Source organism: Dermacentor andersoni, chromosome 7, assembly GCF_023375885.2.
Source record: "Dermacentor andersoni chromosome 7, qqDerAnde1_hic_scaffold, whole genome shotgun sequence".
NCBI classification, from domain to species: Eukaryota; Metazoa; Arthropoda; class Arachnida; order Ixodida; family Ixodidae; genus Dermacentor; species Dermacentor andersoni.
Window position 1 is genome coordinate 151,391,629 of NC_092820.1, and position 21,593 is coordinate 151,413,221.

At 47.9% G+C, this 21,593-nt stretch overlaps 1 protein-coding gene and 1 non-coding gene across 2 annotated transcripts; one reads left to right on the forward strand and one right to left on the reverse strand.

Moving 5' to 3' along the window:
- Window positions 1-3,019: 3,019 nt before the first annotated feature.
- TRNAE-UUC (transfer RNA glutamic acid (anticodon UUC)) lies at window positions 3,020-3,091 on the reverse strand. Its single transcript has one exon. It is a non-coding gene; the product is annotated as a tRNA-Glu (tRNA).
- Window positions 3,092-9,094: 6,003 nt separating this feature from the next.
- LOC126534466 (ipis-1-like) lies at window positions 9,095-19,835 on the forward strand. The gene is made up of 6 exons (XM_055071957.2): window positions 9,095-9,276; window positions 10,893-11,301; window positions 13,171-13,426; window positions 13,785-13,954; window positions 15,330-15,512; window positions 19,537-19,835. The coding sequence occupies exons 1-6, from the start codon at window positions 9,113-9,115 to the stop codon at window positions 19,732-19,734; spliced, it is 1,380 nt and encodes a 459-aa protein (XP_054927932.2). The 5' UTR covers window positions 9,095-9,112; the 3' UTR covers window positions 19,735-19,835.
- The last annotated feature ends 1,758 nt before the right edge of the window (window positions 19,836-21,593 follow it).

Consider the following 21,593-nt stretch of genomic DNA (forward strand, 5'->3'; position numbering starts at 1 on the left):
TATTTCATTTCTCAATCATATTACTACCCGATTCATGGCCTATACCCATAGCGGATTTGTGCCATTAATTGAGGATTCATCATGATGATCATCATCATGGCTCCGTGCTCTTAGAAGGGTCAAAGGTTATTGGCGAAGGTCAAAAACAAGCAAACTAACTAGAACACTAGCTAACTAAGTAAATCTTAAGCTGCCGTTCGAGAAGTTTACAGCGCACTAGAGAACCATGCTAAATCAGTTTACAATCGCCAAGTTCTCTGACTCACTCTATGTTTCAAGGTCGCGTTGTGAGGTACAGAAAATAGGAGAGCTCATGCCACTGTTCACGCGTTCGTCTTCTTCCGTCATTCCCGGTATCAAAAAGAAAACGGAGATGTCATCTTTCGCCCTCAAACAAGCCGTGCTTTCATTCCTGCATGACAAACACAACGAATGCACCCACGTTTACACGGAAGGTTCTGTCTCCTTTAAAAGTTCAGCTGGAGCAGTGGTACTTCCCGCTCAATCTGTCACCATCAAATTCAAGACGTCTCACGTTACATCATCGACGGCTGCAGAACTCGCAGCTATCCGTGCTGCTCTGGAGTTTATTGGTACCAAATCACCACATTCATGGTCCATCTTTTGTGATTCAAAGGCAGCTCTCCAGTGTTTGCTGTCCCCTTTCAACCACGGACCTAATGTGCAATTAGTCGCAGATGTCCGACTACTCCACCAGTACGCCATCTTTTCCGTTGAATAATGGAACGGCGGCATGTCAGAAAGAAGTGTTGCAGAGATTCACTTTCGTTGCGTAAAGGGCCCAAAGTCTATATAGCCAGACCAGACCTGTGCAGGTAAAAGTTCAGGGGGGGTACTCGGCACCGTAGTGTCGTAATGGTTACCTCAATCTTTGTAGTAGAGTACTATTTGTTCCAAGGAAAATTGAGACCCAATCGTACACTGGAAATACACATTTGCTTTGTCTTCCTGTCTCCTTCCTGCCTTTCACATCTTACTGGTAGCTTCGCTCAAGTTGTTTCACCTTGATGGGGATTTATAGATAAATTGAGGCGCGTGGAGTCAGCCTGTCGAGCAGCTAGATGCGCTACTGCTCATAAGGTGCTCTATTATTTCTTGCAGTCATGTCGGCGGCGTAACATTTCCGACTCGGAATCTGTAGTTCTGCAGTTCGAATTCAAGCTGCGCGAATATTGTTTTTCTTCGCCCATTTTTCATGGACACCTCGCAAAAGACATCGAGATTACTTCCGCGGACGTCCGAAAGATTATGGTAGTGATAGAATAAACGATATCGCTAGCGAAAATGAAATGCAATGTGCATTCTGGCAGCACACACACACGTGGTAATGCTTGAAATTCCGAAAAAAATTCACCCTTTCAAATGAGTGCATTAGTTCGCCAAAACTTGCACCTACTTCTATGACTGTAAGGGTGGGAGTTATAGACACGAGAAAACACCCTTAAGGATGCAATTTCCCGTACTGTGAAAGTACCAAAGCGCCAACTTTCTCACTTGCGAGGCAAAATTATTTCTGAGTAGTGGGATATCCGCACTGTAGAAGGCCACCTGATCAACAGCTAAGAATGGTTGCGTAATGCAATCATACGCGTAAGATCAAGTGTATCCTGCAATATCACAAAAGTGAGATTCTTTATTTCGTACACTGCTGAGTGGTATTTTCGCGACGACGCTCATGTTTCGTGGTATACCGAAATGATTAATTATCGAATGATCAACACATCGCGACAAGAAATTGCTAAAGGGATACGTTCAGGTCTCGCAGGAACCACTACATTGTGTAAATCGACGCAAGATCCTTTTCGCGATGTGTTTGAAACACAACGCGGAAATAAAATTTTAATGATTTCGGCGCTAGACACACGTGTAGTCGCTGATCATATTTGACACCTCTAACGATACAGTGGAAGGCCAGAGGCTTCTATACATAGTCAAGGGAAAAGAAATGCGAACCTGCATTTACACATGCGCTACAAGCAGGGACAAACAGTGTTTAAACGATATGCATGCCGTACGCGCACACGTGTAAACAAGTAGCGAGCTGCTGCTGCTGCTGCCGCGCGGCGCAAGCATAAACTTGTGTCGCTGCCTGCCGTCAGCTGCAGAAAGCAGCGTTTCAGGGAGGGCTGCCGCGTGTTGCCAACTTCTGGAGCAGGCGACTGCCCTCCCTGAAACGCTGCTTTCTGCAGCTGACGGCAGGCGGCGAAACTAGTGCCATATAGCCATATATAGCCATATAGCCATATATAGCCATATATATAGCCATATATAGCGAAACAAGTTTGTGCTTGCGCTGTCGCCGCAGTAGCTCCCATCTCCACTGGTGCAGACAAATTTGCACCTTTTTCTTAAAAGCCAGGCTATTAACTGCGCCAAGTGTTACACTAAAAGAAGTCGACGCCAAAATGCGATCGTTCGACAAAAATTGAGCAAGAACAGTACAGCGGTGAGCGCGAAATCTTTTATCGAATACGCGCAGCGTTATATTCAGGACAAGTGTATGAGTGGTCGCATGCAGTGACGATTAAAGCCCGCTTGAAAGATGGAAAATATAAATAAACGAACACACACACACACACACACACACACACACACACACACACACACACACACACACACACACACACACACACACACACACACACACACACACACACACACACACACACACACACACACACACACACACACACACACACACACACACACACACACACACACACACACACACACACACACACACACACACACACACACACACACACACACACACACACACACACACACACACACACACACACACACACACACACACACACACACACACACACGACGCTTGTTCCCTTTCAGGTTGGCGATCACACTTACGCGTGCGTAGCATCAAGAAACTTGCAAAAATATGTCCCCATGTCTGCTACTTCGCAATTAAGATGCCGAAGTCAACAAATGTAATACTACTATATTAAAAAAAAAAAATGTTAGAGAAGAAAAAAAAACCTTCCGACGCCGGGAATCGAACCCGGGCCTTCTGGGTGAAAGCCAGATATCCTAGCCACTAGACCACGCCGGATTGAGTGTTATGTCTTCTTGGGAGCTATTTAACCGCACAGCATTACTTGTTTTGCAGGCGACTGCTGTTAGTTAGTGCGCGATGTTCACGTTTTAATTCCCTCGAAAGGCGCACGCTCGGTCTGTGAGCCTTCGCGTTTCCTTGAATCACCGCACACTACTTGCTTCTGACGGCATTTGCCGCATGCGTGCTGTAACCACAAATCGCTGTTTCACTGCGACTCGATGTGAAACGAGGTTAATGAATCCAATCACCACTGCTCACGTGTTTTGACAGTGGTCAAAGCGCTGTCAAGTGTGCGGTATCGTTCGAATAGGTACGTACACTGCTGTAGCGGTCGGCGTTCTGCGCTTTCAACAAGCGCGAAGGCGCCAGTTTCAAAGTAGTTCTTACGGATGAACGATATACAAACAGCTTTACGATCGAGTATCGCGTGACATTGCACGTTTAAAACGAAATACGTTGTTTGATTCCGTCTCTATTATCCTGTTTTGCTTATCGAAAGGAGTTACCGCGCTCCGAACTCCAAAGCCACAAACTAAAGCTCGCTCGGGCGCGACGCCTGCATTTTGAGGCGATTTTCTTGTGCCAAATCTCTTGCTGCCGCTTCCCGTATATCCTCGATGAGAAAAGAATGACAGTCTGCACTTGAAGATGGGATGGTGACAAGCATTCCGTCAAATAAGGCCATTTCTTTATTTTACTTTTGCACGAACAAGATCATTTCTTTGCAGTCGGCAATGTCCGCGGTGTCCGGCAGAAATCCGGTGCGCAATACGGTGGGCCAGAAAATCCATCGTGTGTCTTTACAGCTTTTGCGAAGCGCTTCATTAAATGCTATACCTGTAAGGTTACCTATGAAGAGTGAAGATGAAGAATGTTGATGACAGGTGTATGCGCAGGGAAGTACGACACATCACACCAGGCAACTACAGTGCGAGCTAGATTCGCGATAGTCCTTTGCCATCCAGGTGCACCGCACTGTATAGGCAGGCCGCATTGAATGCTTGCACTTGTTAAGCGCAGTACGCCATCATAAGGAAAGCCTACAAAACAGCTCTTCATCTGCCGGCCAACACCTCGACAGAGAAGCTGTTAGCCCTCGGACTCCATAACACGTTCTAGGAGCTCAAAGATGCACAATTAGGGTCGCAGATACTCAGACTCCAGCAGACTACCACGGGCAGGAAGCTTCTAAAAAAGCTGGGACTTCAAGAAATAGAAAGGGAAGAACAGAGAACGACAAACCTACCAGATGAGCACCGCAGCACCATCAGGGTAGGGTCCTTGCCAAGAAACACGGACCCAAACCTACACGCAGCCAGGCGGAATGCTAGGGCAAAATATGTAGAGAAATATCTAGCAATCAAGGCGAACACAACATACACGGACGCCGCGGTGTATCCTTGGAAACGAGGAACAACAGAGCAAAAATTCGGCGCGACAGTAGAGAGCTTTAGTTTAGGGGACACAAGCGGCTTGCGTACGCAAGACCTAGGGGCCACGCTACTGCGCATGCGCAGACCCCTACGTCTGGCTCCGTGCATGCGCAGTGCCGTCGCCCCTAGTTCCTGCGTACGCAAGCCGCTTGCGTCCCCTAAACTAAAGCTCTCTAATAATTGGCTCGGACTATAAGGAGATCACTTGCGCGTCGGCACGGGACTGTACGGTAACTGAGGGAGAAGAAATGGCTGTTGCTCTAGCGGCCGCGGAGGGTTACCGCGCAAACAAATCCCTTGCCATATTAACGGATTCTAAGGAAGCATGCCGTAACTACATCAATGGCAGAATTGGCCAAAAGGCGCTGCAAATTTTCCTCCGCGCTGGCCAACACGAAAGACGAGTTAGACACAACATTTTCTGGATACCGGGACACACTGAAATTGAGGGCAACCAGAAGGCCGATAGGACCGCTCGCGAGCATACTAACCAAGCCGACCTAAATGGAGACTCCGAGTACTTCATGGCGGCGATCCCGACGTACTCCGAAATACTGAATTATCATAGAAGAACGAGGGTCAAATACTCCCCGCCCCATAACATGCTCAATCAATGAGAGGCAGTTTGCTGGCGGAAGCTGCAAACAGGAACCTTCCAAAATCTACACATACTAAGCAAAATGTTCCCAAACCAATACAGGGACATATGCCCATGGTGTGGCGCAAAACCCACCCTTTATCATATCACGTGGGAATGCAGCAAAAACGAAACATTCCACAATATCGAAAATCCGAGTGCGGAGCAGTGGTAGAGTGTGCTCTCCAGCGGCAACCCATGCTTCCAACGGGGGCTGGTACACCATGCCGGACGAGCTGCCCACGCTCAGTGGTGCCCTGGAATAGGGGCGCCAACCCTCCAAGAAGGGAGTCACCATCGACAAGAAGATGGAAGCACTCGGTCTGACCGCTGAATGGTGTTACGTTTCGCCTACAACGCGCGGTAATGCCGGCGCGGATGCAACGGACGCCGGGGCTTCGTTCAAAGCGGCGGACATTTTGGCCCGTGCGACGCCGCCGCAACGCTTCCCCGCCAAGCGTGTCCAGGCGTGTTTCAGTGCCACGTGTCTTCGTGTGTGCGTGTGTGTGTGTGTGCCCTCGCTTGTCAAAGCGCGGCAGCCGGGGAGCGGAGTTCCCCGAATGAGGAGCCTGGAGGTCTCTCGGCTCAACCGTTCGCGCCGTCGTGTGGGCGGGTTGGCGATGCGTCACTGCACTCGGTTCAGCAGGTCTCTCGGCTCGACCGTGCGCGCCGTCGTGGGCTCATGCTCCGCCGTCCCGTGACCTTCATCCCGTGACCTTCATCCCGTGACCTTCCCTTTTGGACCGCGACGCCGAGAGTATAAGAGCAGCTGCCCCCGGACGCCAGGAGAGAGGCTCCGATTTGTACTGTTGAGTTACGTGCTCTCCCGTCTCTCCACTTCGGTCGACCTGACCGGCCGCTCTTTTGCTATGTTAGAATAAACAAGTTGTTCTGTTACCAGTCTTCTCATGCTTTGCCGGGACCTTCGGATGCTTCCAGTGCCCCAGGCCGCCAGGCCAACGCTACCCTTGGGGCTTGCGACCCATTCGCAATAACGGGCGTCAGCACCGAGTCCCCAACAACTCGTGCCAGCGGTGCGATTCTAACAATGGCTGTAAATTAGAACCATAAAGTGTATCCTATCCTATCCTATCTCTCCCGCTGCTGGAGACTGCCCGGGTGTTGGCCATCCTTGAACATTGCTCCCCTATCTGGCTACCCCAATCTGTGACGTTTCAGGCTCGCCTTGCTGGGGCACAGGGTTGGGTCGCCTATATTTTCTATAGCCACGCAGCACGCCCATGAAGCAGCGCCTCTCCTACACGCAAGTCTAAACTAATGCACTACGTCGATTTGCTTCCTGGCAACCTCTTGCATCCCGACTTCAGGCTGCCGCAGTTCCGCGTCCTGTGCAGACTTCTTGCTCTTGGCCACCAGACATTAGCGGGCGCGCCGCGTCTAAACCTTCGCACAAATCGCTTTGGGCCCCATCTCCCTCGAACGGAGAGACACGGTTCCTCTTGGATGCCGCGTGCTGTTGCGTTGTGGCGATGGCTTCCACCGGCTATTACCAGGACATTCCTTCTCGAACTCGAAGTCTTTGTGCCTATAATGAAGTCCGCACAGGGATTGCTGTGACTCTGAACAATCTACCTCGGTCCCCCTCTACAAGTTTAGTGCTCCCCCCACGGGTCCCAGGCTGCAGGCACGCAAACCACTCCGGTATGGGCAGTTCTGCCTTCTGAGACCCTACATGCATGCCTGAACAGATCCTCTCTGAGTAAGAGTAAAGTATTATTATCAAATACAATTAAGGATTCTACTTCTCTCAGAGTGGCACACGCATTCTGGAGGATTGGCCAAGAATAGTCCCATACCCTCGTATGGTAGGCCAAATAAATTTAAGTAAATCAAAAAAGCCGTTGACTATCATATACTATAGCACAAAGGAGCCTGCCCAACTGGTGGCAATTGGACATCATCGGAGGCCCAAGTTCCAAGTGGGCTTCATGATAAGTCTGGTTGGTTCCACTTGGACATCACTGGAGCTTGGTATGTCAATTGGTCCCAACTGGACCCGATTGGAAGTCACCACAGATTAGTAATCTCGTGAAACAACAAAATAGTTTATTATAAAATTAGTCCAATTATAATGTTCATTTTCCAGTAAAAGATCTTTGTATTTTGGTGTGATCAATGGAGAGAAGCATTTAGCTTTCTGTCAAGTTAAAAATCGCTCTTGAAATTTTGCAAATTTCTCGTAAAGCACTGGTACCACTTGGTCAGCCAAATACTGCTTACACATTTAACACCTGACATGTATCTGTCATAGCCATGTGGTAAATGTAGGATATGTCGATGAAGAGTATTGCCGTAGTGTGTTCATGCATGAGTATACTTCTCGAAAGAATTGTCATACCAAGGTTAGGGCCCATGTAAGTTTTTCATTTTATTTTCCTTTGTTTTTCATGGTCTCTGACTTGGAGTCCCAACGACTCCAAGTCAGAGACCAATTGGGTTCAAAAAAACAGTTGATCCAATTAGACCTGTCGTAATTTTCCAGTAGGTGTTCCAAAACACAATTGGACATATCCAATTCGTTTCAATTTGAAATTTCCAACTCGTTCGGGCCATTTCTTTTTCTTACTTGGACGGGTTTTTGAGATACCCGTCAGTCTACGTTTTATGTACAGGTCGTACGACGAAATTTATTGTTGTGCCGACTCAGCTGGCCCAAGAGTAGGGCCCGCCAAATACTGAAATTTGTAGAAAATCTAGGACGCCGTTGAATATCGCGCTCGCTTCCACGTGCAATGCGACGTGAAAGAAGGTTCCCTATCTGGGGTTTTCTGTTATTTTTTTCTTGTCATGATTTTGCGCATATGTCGGTGCCCACGAAGGAGCATATGGTATTAGTAGGTCTTTTGCGTTTTGTCCCTTTCCCGTGCGGCATGTTTATTTCTGTACAGGACATTTGTGGTCCTGTGCCGGGCCTTGTCAAAGCGCGCCGAACGCGTCCGCCTTTACAAAACATTTTAGAAAGTCTTTGAAGTGGCCATTCCCATTTGTCTATAAGACTACTAGACTGTCAATAGACAATTTTTATAGACTGCGTAAAGAAAATTTATGGCAGAGTCTATACTTAGTCTAAGAACCTGTGGAGTTTACACATTTCATCGGCTACTGTCCCTAGAATGTCTATATAGACAAACCACGCAGACTATTCTGCAGGTAACCTAAGGGCTCATGGTCTCACAAATTTTTGCAGACTATCATCTAGTAAATCTCTGTTCACCAAATGTACGTAAGATATTTACAGACTCTTTATAGAAATTGCTTTACAATTTTATCGACTACACTTAATTCCTACAACGTCTCCACAAAATTCCTGCAGAATGGTCTATAGGCTGTCCAACCTCATTTTTGTAAGGGCGGTCACGCCCGGAAGCGCCGTGACGCTAGACTGAAGAGCATCGGCTTTTAATAAAAACTTCAAGCGCTAAAAACACGAAAGACGTGGAGAAAGAAACACACACCACACGTGCTCTGGTTTCTCTCTTTACGTCTTTCGTGTTTTTAGCGCTCCGAGTTTTTATTAATATACGTTACCAACTAGCGCCGCACGGGGCCACGCTTCCGCATTAGGTCGGCTTACATCCGCGCCTTTACGGTATAGCGCCGGCGTATGTAACTGTGCAGCATGGAGATAGAGGTCTTGAAGACTAGAGAAAAGATGAAGCAGGGATAGACAATGTGGTAGACTGCTGTGCGTGTACATAATACCGTCTTTAGCTTAAGCCGACTATTCGTCGCCACCCCCGTTTCGAAGCGGACACGAATAAAGATAATCGATCATCATCAAAACCAAGCTCACTGTAAACCACTATACCAGATGTGCGTTGTGCGGTAGGAGCCATGATTTGAGAAATCAACATCGACAACCAACCAAACCAGCCCGTGCACGGTGCCGCGTGACCGGGCTGGCCGGCGAATTCGTCTTCCGCCATGGAGAAGGGTGCCAGCCAGAAGGCCGAACAACCGTCCCAGAAGCAGCAGCAGCAGCAACAAGCGCGGCCACCGGGGTCCGTCCAATCGTGTGCGTCTTCGGCGAAGCCCATGGCTCCCGTTCAAACGACCGATGAACCCGAACAGCGGCAGGAGCGAGTCGCGTGAGTCTTTCCTAATCCTCGCACCGAGGGCGTTTACAAAGATCGTCTTATCAGTACCGTCAATTTGCAACAGGCGTTCAAGACTGGCTTCGAAATAGGCGCCCGTCTCTCTAATTTTAGCAGAATATGAGTTCGGTTCTGTATACGCTGGCTGTCCGAAAAGTAACTGTGCAGTGGAAGTGGTGCTCCTAAAATTGGAAGCTTTACTTACGGCAGCGGCAGTGTTCATTTACAGGATTTACTGGAAATGTACATCATTGGCTTGAACACGTGTCTTGCAAAACGGCGTTGCATGTTTATTTAATACTCGTTGGAGGCTTGGTTGCTGGAGTTATCTGCGCATTGTGGCCGGGTAATGACTGTCTGTGGCTCCTGAAGTGTATGATTGTTCTTGTAATGCGTCCTTTGAGTGCACTCCGCAGACGTTATCAGACGAACTGCCGGTCTTGCGCTATCATATCGCACTTTAAACTGCGAAGTAATTCACAATTATTTAATTCACAGCTTTATTTATAGCCGGCCACCATTTTGCGATCACAGCGCCGTCTCTCATCTGGCGCCTTGCCGGTATGTCTGAGCGCGCTTCAGGTGCACAGCGGACGTGCTGAACTGACGAGTGGCAAGATTTCGCGTTTTCCTGGAAGGTGTCAACAAGTTTTTGCAAGTCCCCTTTGGGACGGGACGGGGGGTTGCGCCACCAAGCTCTTGCTATTATACTGCCCGATGTCCTACCTAGGTAAAAAAAAAAAAAAAAAAAAAAGAAAAAAAAAAGAAAAAAAAAAGAAAAAAAAACGCACGGTGAATTTCCATAACCAAATTTTTTGACTCCCTATTGTGAACTTTGTTTTTTTTTTACGTCTCCGTTCTTTTGTCGTTTCCCTACTTTTCTTCCACCAATCTTCCAATCGCCTTACTAATCTCTATTGCGGACATGTTTACTTTCCCCATGCTCTCGCTGAACCCTGAGGGCTTCAAGGAGTCCAGTGCTGCCTAAACCGACCGCTGGGCAGATGTCTTCACATTATAATAACACATGCTCCGTCGTTTCCCTAGCTTTACCGCAGCAAGCACATTCTTCTTCTTCATTATATCTCGCTTTATAGTTGCGTGTTCTAAGGCATCGTGATCTCGCTTCGAAAAGTAGTGAGCTTCCCTTTGAGTTATCATAAATTGTTTCTTTCCCGATTTCGTTTTTTCCTCGTAAGCAGTCACTCATGGCAAGTTTATCTTCCATTGCCGCCACAAATGAAATTATTTCAGCCTCTCTGACTTTCCGCTTGACGTTCTTTGTTGCTGTGTTGCCCACTCTACAGGCCGCATACTTGCTGGTAAGTTCCCTAGTTCTTTTCCTCCACTGTGAATCAATGTTTTTCCTGTACAGATACCTGACCACTCTCGCAGCCCATTTACTTTCTTCCATATTCCTCAGCCGTTCTTCATAATCAAATTTACTGCGTTTCTCACTCGCGCGCCCTCTAGCCCACGTCTGCCGAAGTCAGTGTCGAGCGAGTAGGAGTGAGTGAGTGCACTAGTATGTGAGCGTGCCAACTTGGTGCGTGCATAGTTTGGCAACGCTTTCTTTCGGCGTCCAACCTGACGTCCTTTTTTTCACGCAGCGTGACCCCGGAGGAGGTGACGGCCCTGGCCCCGACCATGACGAGCGCTCTGCTCGCCTTCACCATCGAGCTGCACCAGAAGTTGCGCGAGGTGGGCGGCTCCAAGAACATCCTCTTCTCGCCGTTTCTCGCAGCGGGCGCCCTGATCGCGCTCTTCCACGGCGCCAGGGGTCGCGCGGCGCGCCATCTCGCGCGTCTGCTGCACCTGAACGAGTCCGACGCTCCGCGCGCGGTCGCCTACTTCGCGCGCTGCCACGACCAACTGTTCGCCTCGTGGCCCAACCACCACCGGCAGGGCTTCAGCGCCACGCACGACCTGGCGCTGATACGCGACCGGAACCTGAACATGCTGGCCGCGTACGTGGCCTCGCTGTCCCCCTGGTGTCGCACTGAGCCGGACTTCTTCGAAGTGAGCGAAAGTCATGCAAGCAACGATGAGATATTTTTGTTCCTCGTCGCATAGGAAACGCTTACGCAAGACGCTTACGCAAGGCGTCTGGTGCGGGGCGTGGGGAAAAAAGAAAAAGCTGATCGGCGCAGCATAAGCAGCCCCAATACCTGTAAAACAGAAGGAGCGGTACAGCGGATGCACGGTTTTCCGTGGTAGCTCACAATTCAAGCACTACAGCACGCTGTATACACTAAATATAAGAAACAAAAAACTAAGTTTAATACACAAAGTAGAGAAAACAGAGAGCAAGGAATACCGAAATACAATATCTCAATCTACTTCACATCTTACATATAACAGCAAACAGCTTACATACTCAAGTAAAAAAAAAAAACAAGATCAGGGGGATAACAAGACTAATGAATATTCAAGTTCGTTAACAACACCATTTAACTACCTTGATAGCGGACCAAGTAACATGTACTAAGACTACGCCTTAATATCAGAATTATGCTATTTAAGGCGTATAATTTGTTGCAATGAGGATGCTTAATAAGGTGATGTTTGTCGTTTCGTTGCGTAATTACGTGCTGAGAACAGAGCCGATGACCGGCAAATCTGTATGGACAGTACCATGTAACTCTATTCGTTGTCACATGAGTGGTGCCCTATCTATGAGCTGTTCGGCAAAACGGCAATAGGACCACCCCGCGACAGCGACGGTTAGAGTTACTGTATATGCTAGTAACTCTAGCGTCGGTCAGTAACGTCCAGGAGGTCTCCCTATGAAATCTTCAATTTAAAAGAAGGCGCCGCTTGTTATATATATGAGGGGGCGTTTGGCCCGACCTGACATCTAACCCCGATTACCAAAACAACAAAGTAATATGCTCTTCGCGTAAAACTACGACTGAAATAACTCATGATAGCAACTTTCAGGTCTCACTTTTTAGACGCAGCGCCGCTGATGTATACACTCGGCGTCAAAAGCTTACGGGCCGTGGTATCTCAGAAAGAACCGGAACCTGAGAAAACCGGGGGCAGGCAGCCTAGTATTCGAATTTTCAGGCTATACTATACTCCATCAGAACAATGTGGCGCTGTCCACTTTTACTGGCGACTGTCACAATGCTTATATTAACTCTACGCACAAAGGACTCGAGAATTAAACATTATTCTTTTTTTTAGATACCTGACCCATAATCATCTTACACCGACTGTACGTGCTCCTGCTCACAAATCACCACTTCGGTTGTGCGTAATATGATGTGGTAAAACAGGACATGGTAATATGGCGTGGTAGTATGGTAAGTAATATATAACGCGATAGAGAACGTGGCTAACGAATTCCGGGAAGTATACTCATAACGTACGTGGCATGATGTCTGTTAAAGACGGCACTCCTAATTGTCCCATCAGCCCAGGCGTATACCAGTGAGCCTTTCTTTCGCACTTTTTTTCCTTCTTTTTTTTTGCGCGATTATCCGTATGACACACAAGAGGCTTCAGACAAGAGTCTTCACGAACCAGTGCTAACAATCAGTATTGTGAGGGCCGGCCCGGGCGAGTAGGCTAGGTATGTTAGCGTGCCATGGCAAGTCGAGGCTACATAACTTCTTGAAGAGAGCACGTTTATTACATCGCCCAACCGAAACGCGCGCCTCTGCACCGGCGGCGGGAACGAGAGAGAAAAAGCACTAGCGTATGAGCCCGGGCCTCGCTTGGTCCTGGTGTCGTGTCTATAGGCGTAAAGGAGGCGCCGGAGGCGCGCTCAAATATACGGGCGCTCACAGTATATTTAAGTGGGCAATAAATAGACACACCAACATTACTGCGCTATATGCCGCTTCCATTTATAAGCGCCTTCCATATATACATTCCACACAGGCGGACATGGGCAGCGCCGTCATCCGCATGGACCTGTGGATCCGCGCGCTGACGGCGTTCGCCTTCCGCGAGTACGCCGTGTTCGAGTTCCCGCCGAACACGGGCCGCGACCCGGTCCTGCTCGTCTCCATCGCGGTGCTGTTCGTCAAGGGCCGATGGCGGCAGCGCTTCGAGCCGGGCATCGGCGACTTCCACGAGACGCCCAACAAGATGCGGGCCGTGCGCGTCATGCGCCGGCATGGCACGTTCCGCATAGGTGAGGGGTCGTGGGCGCGACTCCCGGTCGCAGCAGAGGCCACGTGTCGATGGGGGGCCTTGATTCCTACGAGGACTTCGCGGTGCGATGGATGGCGGAAAATCGCGCAGGCATCGATAACGATCAACCCCTTATTGCAGTCATGTCCATCCCCATTTTTACTTTTTTGTTCGAAACGCGAACTAGGGAACGCGAGTTTGAGGCGAGGCGCCTAATCAAATAAGGAACGTACGGCCGAGTACTTATGCATCTAGGTACGTGTTAATGTGCCTCCACGTGGTCAGCATTATCCCGGAGCCATTTACATTACGCCGTCTTACTTAGTTTTGGATAACGCCGAAGGTTGTGCTCCCCGTAGGCGACTGCGGCGACTTGGATGCAACGGCGCTGGAGATCCCGTACCAGGACCCCAGCAAGACGATGGTAGTGTTCCTTCCCCGGATGGAGCGCCTCGCAGCGTTTGAGCACAGGTTGACGCCGGCCAAGCTGCTGCAGTGCCTGGCTAAACTCGAGGAACGAGAGGTCGAGGTGAGCGCATTTCGTTGGTCGTCGTTTCACTGGGACAGTGATGGTGCTGTTAACGTCTTTGTTTTAAAATGTGGATACTGGCTCCGCAGGCTCAGGTTGATCTCGCATCGCCTAATTCAGGGAATCCAAGCCAGAGTCCGCGATATGTAGGAGGGGAGTGAATTAGATTGGCGGGTCAGTAGGTGATACCGGTTCCTCTAGGAAGGTGGCTTTCTCGGATGCCGATTCTGTGCCGGTGCACTTCCAGAGGAGATGTGTCGCGTTGACCGCTTCTTGTGTGTTGTTACTCCTTGGGGAGGGCATAACCTTTCTTCTTGCTCCTCAGAGTCAGAGTCTGAGAGTCTGACACGTTGGTGTGACACACCAACGTGTCACACGAAGCAAAATGACACGGAAGGTGCCCCTCACAGCAAATGCTGCGAAATAGACGGTTTTAACTTCTCCGTAAAGTGTTACCCTTTGCGGATTACGGCGGGCCTTCGGATGCGTGTGGATGGTAGTAGAATAGGCAGCATATACCTGCCAAAAGACTTGTAGGAGCTATAATTGCAGTGACTAAACATATTATGCTACAGATGCTTGTCTAAAAGTATAGGCGTCGACATAATCGTCAACATGCAGTCGTATTTTGTATAGTTTCGTTCAACGAGAACACCAGTGAAAAAACGAAAAAGAACTACGTTGCGGTGAAATCAGTAATAAAATGAATCTTGTAATACGTAGTTTACAATGTAAAAGCCCAACCAGACGTACGCGTCGGAACCTGCCTGCACGCGTCGCCTCACGTCTGGACGCGTTCGGCGTCAGGCGCGGTAACCGCGTCGCGCGTTGACGCGTGGCGGCGTCGATACCTATAGCTCTCCTAAATCTGTACGCCCGCGCCTGAAGCTGCTGCCCTTCTCACCTGCGTGACGCGGCCCCAGATGAATATGGTGAGCCAATGTGACTTCCGGAACGAAGCTGTTTGATAACTAGCATTGGACTAATAGCTTCAAAAAAAAGGAATTTAAAGTTACATTTTAGACGGTTAATTGCCTTGTTTAACAAATTAGCTAACGTGTCCGCCGGACTACATTGAACATGCCTACCTGTCAACATTATGCCACCGCAACAGAAACTCAAAATACAAACGATGCTCGGCAACTCAACGCGTCGTGTGGGTGCGTGCCCTCTTCCTCCATCGGGCGCGACGTCGCGCCGTGTGCAGCGCGGCGCGTGCTGACGCTTTCCGACGCGCACTCTGGTTGGGGCTTACACCATTACGCGTCGATTACACCAGTACACGGACATGCTCGAACACTCTAATGTGAGGCCCGAACCTGTGATGTACACGTGGTTCCGACTCCGCGTCTTTTCTTTTTGGGCCCATATTTAGGTGACGATGCCCGTGCTCCGTCTGAAGCGGCACACCGAGCTGGCGCGCATCGTGTCTATGCTGGGCACGGGAGAGGTGTTCAAGAGCCGCGGCCAGCTGGGCGGGATCAGCGACGACAAGAGCCTGTTCGTGTCCACGCTCACGCATGTCACCGTGTTCCACGCGAACGCCAGGGGAGGAAAGGTAATCGTGGTCACGTGACGTATATATATATATCCCCATCAGTCAAAAGTTATGATGGGCTTTTGAATACATTTGTTACAGTTAAATAACTTTACATGAATGCACTGGACCTTGCGCTGAAGAACAAATATGCAGGTTCAATCCCATCCATTGAACACGTAATTCTGATTTTTTTAAAGGTATGAGCTATTCGGCGAGACAGCAGCGCCTGATCAAGGTCCGGAAAAATTGGTAGGAGGTTCGCAAAGGATGAATGATTGCTAAGTGCACAAAATCGGCAAACGGGACGCAGCACAAGATAAAGACGCAGATAAAGACCAAGCGCCTACTACCAACCGGTTTATTGCAACCTTGAGCGCGTTACAAAATGGAACGTTACGACAGAGCCCAAATGCGCAGGCGTAGATAAATGGAAAGATGCATACCCTTACCCGCATCCCCACAGAGCTTTCTGACTCAGCTGATTAGTAAAAAAGAAAAAAAGTCATTTCTGCACTGAATAGCGATATAGATGTGTCACCTAAGTTACACAGGCGCTACCTCTTCATTTGATTAAAGACGCTTCCAAAATCTCTCGGGCACATGCGTTCTTGTTTCTTCCTAATACCGTGGCAAGATTAAATTGCGCCTCAAGCTAGGTGCAGGCACGCGCAATGCGCGGGCAAATTGGCCGTTTCATTATTTTTTGAGAGTCAGCCGATGCTCCAGTGCGCAATATTTTACTCAGCGTCCCACCTGCCCTACGCAGGACTTTCCCACAAGTTAGCGGGATCTCATTAGAGAGCTTTAGATTAGGGGACGCAAGCGGCTTGCGCACGCAAGAACTAGGGGCCACGGTACTGCGCATGCACAGGCCCAGACATAGCGGTCTGCGCATGCGCAGTAGCGTCGCCCCTACTTGCGTACGCAAGCCGCTTGCGCCCACTAAACTAAAGCTCTCTATTTATACGACCCTTACCGCATACGGTCCGCGAGACGTAAGCAAGCTTTACTGCCGTATAGTCGTCCGCCCATTCTAAGACCGCCAAGAGGACAACCGCTCCTCTGTGTTTGGAGTCGGCCCTTGCATACGAAGTCGTGTCCTCGCGAGACGCAGGCCAGCTCTCCCTAGGTGATGATACATATATATATATATATATATATATATATATATATATATATATATATATATATATATATATATATATATATATATATATATATATATATATGAAAGATCAGAATCAGCTGGGTTTCGGCAGTCGGGGCTTGCAGCGATACAGTTGAGACCCTGCTCCCAAGGCGTAAACGCGGGCAGCCAGATTGGTAGCTTCGCGTGGTGACGCAGAGACGCCAAGGAGACGAAACACAGAGCTAACATATATTCCAGTGACCAAGTGTGTTCTATATTTCGTTGCTGGTGCAAATGTTCGCAACAATGTGTGCGCACTGGCCTATGAAAATGCTTCGCAGAACAACGATTACCACAAGTGCGCGGGATCCGCAGTAATCTTTTATCTTAAAGCTGAACTACATGGTATTTTCAAAGGGTTAACGACTGAACGTAACGAGTTTAGAGAACATTTGCTCTCTCACAAAGGCCTAAACACGAAAAAGAAAGATACCTTGAAATACACGACGTCACGTTGACGTATACCAGCCGCTCGAGGTTTGAGCGCGAAATTCTAGCAGTGAACTTCCTACATCGAAATTGACGAAAATGAAGTAAAAAAAAAAAACTTCATCATGCTAAGCTTATTCTAAACTAAGTCCTTTTGGAATGTTCCGACTGCCTGTAGGTCTCTCAGGATAGAAGTCCCCCATGTGCTCTGCACTTTAAGGCAGCGAAGAAAAAATACAATGCGCCTGCAAGCGCCTCTTCACTGCAGCTGGTCATGACTGTTAATTCGCAAATTTGCTCTCTGCTTCTAGAAAACGTTAACGAGCCTCCTCGCCCCTGTTGCTGGACCTTCAGTTGTGTCGAAGTGAGGTTAATATGTCCACTCGTCGCTGGCGTAATATGTCACTGACAGGCTACTGCCGATTCAGACTACCATTGTTTATTTTTCATTTTTCTTTTTTTTCGCTACAATGTTTGCAAACACAAATCACCAGTTCTGCTAATTTTTTCTTTAGCTCACCCATCTAAAGTTACGAATCAAAATTTTTAATTCATTGCTCAACTAATCGTTTTCGTTTATTCGGGCTAAATTCTCAGTCGATTGGCCGAACTTGTTCTTTGGCTTGCCGGTTCATATACCTAAAGCATAGAGTTTCTAAATAAATACCCTAGAGGGAAATGTGGCGCTAGTGTCTACGGGGGTTCTCATGAGCGTTGCCTCAACCTACATGGGAATGATGGGAAGTACAGGCTTCGGATTGACTTCGGTCTTTAGACTAGTGGCGTTTGCTTCTGGCGCAGTAAACAAAGCTATACTCAAATATTATCGCGTAAAATCTAATTATATTTCTGCAGTATGTTATATAATGTACAACACGCTACATAAACTTCGTATGACTTTGAGATGGAAGCATGGTTTACTATGGTTTGTCACTAGGACACACCAGGATATGCATACTTGTGCGATTCTGTTCCCAACTTAACGCCAAAGAATAATTATTTATTCATTTTTGCAACAGCAAAACAACCGTGCATGTACTTATATAAAAATACTCATCAAGTATTTCTGGAAATAGAAATGTTGTATTGTGACAAAGCGTTGCGCGCTTGAGCGGAATGCTACAGGTGTCGTCTGCTACGACGCCTGCTCGCTGCAAACGCGAGACTTTTCTCGCAGACGACAGGCACTTGCGAACTCTCTCACTCTTTCGAAAGGTTGCGTCGGCTGTCACGATTGCTGAACGTCTTCAAGTACTTTTAAGCACATCTGCTGCAGTGCTAGCTAGGACGCTAGTGGCCTCCTACGGCTATGCTTCATCATATTTTATATTGACGTACCGCTTCCGAAGCGTTATGGCGTGGCTTTGCACTTACCCATTTTGCGACACTTGACTGCACCCAAGAAGCAGCAACCTTTCCTACCACAAGTAAGATTGTGTTCTCAAAGTCCTAAAACACGCATTTCAATGAGCACATAAACGAGCAATGCATATTGAAGCCCTCAATAAAATTGGATTGTCAAGCTACTAGAAGTACAACTGTGTATGTCTTGCAGCAGTAGTGCCTTCTTTTTTCTATTCTGAAGTTTCATAAAGCACGTAACGCTACAGCGCCAACCCAACACACTTAACAAACCAAGGTCCAAACGCTCAAAAAGTGTTCTTTCAACGTTTACGATGCCGCCGCTTTCTCGTCACGGCTTCGACGCCACACCGCGACACAAGCATCGTCCCAGTCGCTGGCCCAGCGCGCTATCGCCACTCCGAGCAACATAACAAAGGCAGATAGCTTTGCGTTGCACTGTCCCACTGCAGGTTATAGCAACTGCGCTTGGAGCGAAACCAAAACTACCAAAAAAATACTTGTAGACTAGTTCGCCAGTCAATAGAATGCCAATCCGAAGCCTGTACTTCCCATCATTCCCATGATGGTTGAACGACCGCAGCTCCAGATTTGCCTCTAGGTATACTAATATGAAACTCTATGACCTAAAGCAACAATGGTATAGCGTTTACAAGACGGGCGCAAAGTAGTCAGTGTAGCGTTCGTCTGTTGTCACCTTTCTAGTCTCCGACTGGTAGACGCTACGGTTATCGCTTTTTCTTACACCCGGCCCCACAAGGCCTGTTCTCTTACTGACGGGTATTGAAACGGACTCGGGTATCTTACTGATGGATATTAAAACGGACTTGGGTCTCTAACTGACGGTTATTGAAACGGACTTGAGTCTCTTACTGACGGGTATTGAAACTGACTCGGGTCTCTTACTGACGGGTATTGAAACGGACTCTGGTCTCCTACTGACGGGTATTGAGATGGTCTCCAGTCTCTTACCAGAGAAGGACTCTGCTCTTACTGACGGTATTGAAACGGACTCGGGTCTCTTACGGCCATCGAAACGCGTACTCCGGTCTTAATCCTTAGGTGGCGCCCTCGTCCGAACCCCAGAGCACCACAGTGTCGTCCGCGCCCAGTTCTGCGGCATCACCGGAGCCGGTCAGGTTCACCGTTGACCGCCCCTTCATGTTCCTGGTCATGAACAAGGACCCCGACGCGGTGCTGGTCCTTGGCTCCGTCAAGCGAGTCTCCTCCAGGAAGGCCAAGGCGCAGTCCACTACTTGACAGCAGCCGAGCGTCATCGCCATCACTAACGCTCGGATAGCGCCCGAGCGCTTCCTCGTGTCACCAATCCAGGCTTGACGTGAAATAGACACACTATCCAACGTTGTCTTTTTATTTATTTATTTCCTCGCTAGTTATCAAATCCCTCTTGCGACTGTGTGTTAATTGCGGGAATGCGCGAATATTCGAAATATTGCTTTTCGAATATTCGAAATGCCTCTGTGCATCTCGACGTATGCGTGATATATACGTATGATATATAGGTATGATATATAAGTGATACATACGGGATATATACGTGGTATATACGTGATGTATACGTGGTATATACGTGATATATACGTATGGTACGTATACGTCTCAAGCGCAAACACGCCACGGCGAAAGCGACACAACGGCACACCGTTGTCATTTTCGAATATTCGTAGTGGTTGCTTCTATTCTAAACAAGAGAGAGGTTAGCAGGAAGATGGAGGCCTAGCTGAAGTGAATAAACAGTGGTAGAACGAGGAATGTCGCGGATCTCATCGACGTTCCTCGTTCTACCGCTTTTAGACACGTGCTTCCGTTCCAAATATTCGTCAAACCTAAAGCGCGAAAAAGACAAAGGCGGGCCAGTTGGTTTGACTTCATTGTGCGACTTCATTTGTTTTCGTTCAATGTAAGCAAAACACACACCCGCAAAAAAAAAAAAGACAGAATGGGACAGTATTGCCCTTTTCGAGTGTTCCAAATACCTGTTTCGGTTTGAAATAAGTATTCGCTATAACTAAAACGCTAACACACATTACCGTTTGTGGCTTTGTCATGCGCACGAAATTTTTATAACTTACAAAATTGAATATGTCAACCAGTTCAATTCATAACTCTTGCCAAGGGTCTAATTCGAAAATATCGTAATCGTTCTTTTTTCGCACATTCGGTTATCTGCCTTGCCTTGTGCTTTATAATACCTTTGTAGCATGCCCGTCGTTGAAGAGGGACCTTGCTTATAGCCGATTGGCCGCTTCAAGCGCATGCCCACTACAGATCAGCAACTATGGTGACTTTAAATGTCTTGATCATTTACGAGCTCCTTTTTTGTTTCGATATACCATTAGGTGTATTAAAGGAAATAATTTATTTTTTTACTCCTTTTCTGTCCACGGCTACAAATCTTAGCAGAAAAGAAAGTTCGTTCTTTGAAGCCAGCACGCCGCGAATGTTCTATTCCATCGTTTCAATATTCGAACGCCTGAATCATGGGTGTGATTTGATGCTAAATTTGCATTGGGCCCAAAATATGTAGCCTCATTATATATAGCCTCAATGTTTGTTTACGGTCCAGTGTTGCAATGTTATTTACTTATTGATTAGATACTTTCAGGGCCCCAAGGCACTGCCGAAAGAAATGAATGGGAAAACTCCGTGCAGCTAGTAGCAATAAAAAATACAACCGATTTTGCAAGGTGATCTTGAATTGTGAAGCATCAGTTCTGGCAGCAATGGTGTCGAGTACATGATTCCATGCAATGCTTGCTCTAGGTCGTGCGACTGATGGTCGCACAAACTTCGGTCTCTGCCGTGGTACTTCAGAGATTTCTCGCAATGTGCGACGAAAGAAATGTGTAACAAAATCTCGATCGTACCTACACGATGCCGTTGCACACTTCGGCGCCTTTTTGACGTGTCGTTCAGCGTTTTTATTTTGCATGCCTAAATATTTTACACATAAAGATACTTCATACAAGATGATATTAATCTGCATAAACACAAAACATACCTTGCGATCGAATGTAACATGTTGCAATGTCGCACATCTCAGAGGCAAATATGCCACACACTTATGTATGTGTCATAGCATTTATGCACTAGCGCAA

Excerpts from the sequence above, each read along its gene's own strand:
- LOC126534466 (XM_055071957.2), top strand. The coding sequence starts at position 9,113 with ATGGAGAAGGGTGCCAGCCAGAAGGCCGAACAACCGTCCCAGAAGCAG. Across the intron at positions 13,427-13,784 it reads GCATGGCACGTTCCGCATAG|GCGACTGCGGCGACTTGGAT; the intron begins GTGAGGGGTCGT and ends TGCTCCCCGTAG. Across the intron at positions 15,513-19,536 it reads CGAACGCCAGGGGAGGAAAG|GTGGCGCCCTCGTCCGAACC; the intron begins GTAATCGTGGTC and ends CTTAATCCTTAG.